This window comes from Larus michahellis, chromosome 7 (assembly GCF_964199755.1).
Source record: "Larus michahellis chromosome 7, bLarMic1.1, whole genome shotgun sequence".
NCBI lineage: Eukaryota > Metazoa > Chordata > Aves > Charadriiformes > Laridae > Larus > Larus michahellis.
In genome coordinates this window covers 54,236,089-54,240,112 of record NC_133902.1, presented here as the reverse complement: position 1 = coordinate 54,240,112, position 4,024 = coordinate 54,236,089, and the positions used below count along the sequence as shown (strand labels likewise).

The 4,024-nt window shown below is 50.5% G+C and overlaps 1 protein-coding gene across 1 annotated transcript; it reads left to right on the top strand.

Moving 5' to 3' along the window:
• Positions 1–230: 230 nt before the first annotated feature.
• LOC141746548 (basic helix-loop-helix transcription factor scleraxis-like) lies at positions 231–2,995 on the top strand. Its single transcript, XM_074595238.1, has 2 exons — positions 231–802; positions 1,411–2,995. Exons 1-2 carry the CDS (start codon positions 368–370, stop codon positions 1,459–1,461), a joined length of 486 nt encoding a protein of 161 aa, XP_074451339.1. The 5' UTR covers positions 231–367; the 3' UTR covers positions 1,462–2,995.
• The last annotated feature ends 1,029 nt before the right edge of the window (positions 2,996–4,024 follow it).

Here is a 4,024-nt window from a genome sequence, read left to right as displayed (position 1 = left end):
GCAGGGGAGAGCAGACCGGGTGAAAACGGTAAAAGTTTGTGCACCCTGCGAAGAGATGATGGCCGTTCAACCCAACCGGTGCCGGTGGGAGCCCCCCGGAGCCCCCGAGGCTCCCGCACCCGCACGGCCGGGAGGCTGCTGGGCAGGAGGAGGCACCGGGGCTCCGCTCACACTGGACCCCGGGGAGGCGGAGGAGAGGAGGATGCCGGTGCCGGGTGGAGGCGACAGGTGGCGGCGGCGGTGGCCCCCGGCTAAAAGCAGCCACCGCGCCAAGCACGACCCGCCGGCGGGACACGGGGCCGCGGCGGGCAGGGGCGATGCGGCACCATAAAAGTCATGGCGGGGCGGCGGGGCGGCGGCGGGCGCCATGAAGGCCGGCGGGGGGGCGGCGGCGGCGGCGGCGGGCGAGGGTCCGCGGCGGGCGGCGGCGGCGGGGGGCGGCGGGCGGCGGCGGCGGCGGGGGGGAGGCGGCGGCGGGCGGCGGGCGGCGGCCAACGCCCGCGAACGGGACCGCACGCACAGCGTCAACACGGCCTTCGGCGCCCTCCGCCGGCTCATCCCCACCCGCCCGGCCGACCGCCGCCTCTCCAAGGTGGAGACGCTGCGCCTGGCCTCCAGCTACATCTCCCACCTGGCCAACGTCCTGCTGCTGCAGCGGCGGCAGGCGGAGGGGGGGGACGCCCCCCAGCCCTGCCCGCAGCCCGCCCCGCAGCACGGCCCGCAGCCTCCGCCGCCCGCCGCCGCCGCAGCCCCCGCGCCCCGGCACATCTGCACCTTCTGCCTCGGCGAGCAGCGGAAGCGGGTAAGGGCCGGCTCCCCAAAAGCGCTCTACGGGCACTGTGTCGCAGAGGGTGGTTATCGGTCTCCCAACGTGGGGTTTGGGAGTGTCCCATCCGCGGGCTCGGGGTATAGAATGGTTCCTTGGCATAGAGTCATGGAATGGTTAGAGTTGGAAAGGAACCTTGAAGATCATCCAGTTCCAACCCCGCTGCCATGGGCAGGGACACCTCCCACTAGACCAGGTTGCTCAAAGCCCCGTCCAGCCTGGCCTTGAACAACTCCAGGGATGGGGCAGCCACAGCTTCTCTGGAAAACCTGTTCCAGTGTCTCACCACCCTCAGGGTAAAGAATTTCTTCCTAATATCTAATCCAAATCTCTTTCCATTTAAAACGGTTAGTCGTCATCCTATCACTCCACTCCCTGGTAGAGTCCCTCCCCATCTTCCCTGTAGCCCCTTTAGGTACTGGAAAGCTGCTATAAGGTCTCGCCAGACCCTTCTCTTCTCCAGGCTCAAGAACCGCAACTCTCTCAGCCTGTCCTCATAGCAGAGGTGCTCCAGCCTCTGATCATCTTCGTGGCCTCCTCTGATCCATGTGTCTCCTAACCTGTGTTTTTTATCCCTCGTACAGCACCGAGAAGGAGAGAAACCGCTGTCTGCTCCAGCTTTAGGTGGACACTGAATCGGCTGAGACGCTCCCACAAATCTTGCACTGACTGTACAACTGCCGTAGGCAACATCACCGCACTCATGCTATATGTTTACATTTAAATAGTGCAGTCCTAAGAGAGTTACTTTTTAAGCCTCTGCGCTTTGTTTCATGTTGCGACAGGTTTATTCAGGGTGTTTTGCAAATGAAATCAAATGCTGTTGAGAGTCAGTGGCACCTGGTGCAGCAGCTATTTTAGTGGGAGAAATGCTAAACCGAAGCAGCCAAGCCCTGATCCTGGTGTCTCCTAAACCTGTGTCACATGGTGAAACTTGAACTTCCAAACACACAGCGTCTCCTGTCAGGGGAAAAAGCTGTCACGAACGGGTCGTGCTGTACCCCTTCAGCCCGGCTGGGGCTGCACGCAGCGGCTGCCGCCCACTCCTCCAGCCCTCGGGGTGGGGAGCCGGTACGGACAGCTGACATGCTTGGGAGGCTTGAAGGATGCTGGGGGATTATTTTAAGGCGTTCACAGAAAGTTGGGAAACTTTCCAGTGAAAGCACCACCATTGGCTGTGCGCGGAGGCACAGCAGCGCATCGGCACGGGACGCGGCCAGGACAGGAGAGGAAAGTGAAGTGCTGCGTAAGCGATGCTCTTTTCTTATTAACGGTGCAAGTTGTGCCAGTCCTTTAAATAGCATGGGATATTCCTAAATCTGGCTGGCAAGCAGGGGGTAGGGAGGGTTTCCCAAGGACTCTCTACATTTACCCGTCACCCAGGTCATTCCCAAATTGTGCCTCTACATCACTGATGTCATTTATCTCCCTGCAGGTTATTAACTTGTATACTTTTTCTTTTTAGAGGTCTAAAAAGCAAATATGCATGTTATATTTTCAGGTTTGGATGTTAATGAAGGCTAATATAAAACCCCAGTAATGGTGGGTTTTAAAAGAATACATAGTTAGTTTAATTTTGCAACGTTTTTTATAGTTATTTATAATATATCTAATTAGGCCTTAATTAATCTTAACTTTGGGAGGCGTTCTGTGTTCTTTAAAAGCTTGGTAACTGTACCGCTCTGAGACGTGCTGCAAAGAGTAAGTGTCTGGTTTTGCCTCCCCTGATGGATCTGTTGGGTTCTCCCGGCCAGCCTCGCCGCTTCAGCCAGACGTGAGGACCGCAGGGGCAGCGCTGCCTTCCTCACTTCACTTTCTGTGTAGAATTTCCTCCCCTTCCCCTAAATAAGTGCAAATTCTGGCATTTATTAATGAAAAACTTTAGCAAGATCTTGGTATATTGCTCATGCAACTTCACGTTTTCAGTTTTCCTTCTCCCCTCCCCAACACGCACCAACCACCTTTCTGTTACCACCATGAGGAAAAATATGATGTACCTGCAGAACCTGCTGTAAACTGCTCCTTTAAAACCCTAATCGAGAAGAATACTGAAGCAAAGTTCCAGCGATTCCACGTCATGTAGGTCTATTCACTAATTAAAAGCCACATGCTGTATTTTCCTGGATTGAGAAGAGTTTTTAATTTTTAAAAGGTTTCTATCATTAATTTAAAAAAAAAAAACAAAACACCAACTTTAAATTGCTGCCAGGTTATGATCTTTGCTTTGGCATCGATTCGTGAAGCTGGAACTCTGTCATGTTTATACAAAGTGCTTTTTAACTTTTGTATTGTGTCGGCATTTGTGTGTGTAGGTATAGATTTCTACAAACATGCCTTCCTGGCTTTTTTTTTTTTTAAATGAATTTGAAAAAGTTTGTCTTTTACAAATTTATTTACCTTATAATTAAAGCTGATCTCTTACATTTAAGCGCTACATTCTTACGAACACATTAAACCAAAGCACCTGCCCTGCTTTACAGGCAATTAACACTAATCTATTCATTTAGCTGTGTCATTCAGTATGATACCCTAAAATGGCAAAAAATAATGCATTTTCAAACAAATTTAGGAAAATTTTGCATTGAGTATGGTCTGATTTTTGCAATTCGTAAGAAAGACAAATTAATTATTTCAGGTTCTCAAAATGTGACTTTTTTGCAGTTTTAAGAGTTTTGAGCATAGTACTTGGCAAATGCAGCCAATTAAAATAAAATTTGGATTTTATAGGATATCTCTGTACTTAGTGATTGAAGGAAATGAGTATAAAAAAGCGAGGTCCACTTTTGCACCACAGTGTTAGCTGAAAGCTCATGACCTGAAAATCTCCTGAATAATTTGCACCATCCTACAGGAATTTGGTGTTCTCACTCTAAATGGGATTTCATCTCCCTGGTTTTGTATAACGTTTATACAGAATGCTTTTCAATGACAAAAGCAGGAGTAGGCTGTTACGACTTGGCCATCTCTCCTCTTTAATGTGGCTCAGTGTAGCATTAAATTCTTTTCTCTTTACTCAGGAAAAAGTGTTGAATTCAACTGGGCTTGAAGATTTTGGTATAATGCTCGGGGTTTCAATTACTACGTAATACTGGAATTTCAGTAACACTGATTGATTGTGGCAGAAATTAGGCCCCAGAGCACTGTAGCCCAAATATTCATGGTGTAGACAGATAATATCTATCCAAAACAATTATGACA

Excerpts from the sequence above, each read along its gene's own strand:
- LOC141746548 (XM_074595238.1), top strand. The coding sequence starts at position 368 with ATGAAGGCCGGCGGGGGGGCGGCGGCGGCGGCGGCGGGCGAGGGTCCG. Across the intron at positions 803-1,410 it reads TCGGCGAGCAGCGGAAGCGG|CACCGAGAAGGAGAGAAACC; the intron begins GTAAGGGCCGGC and ends TCCCTCGTACAG.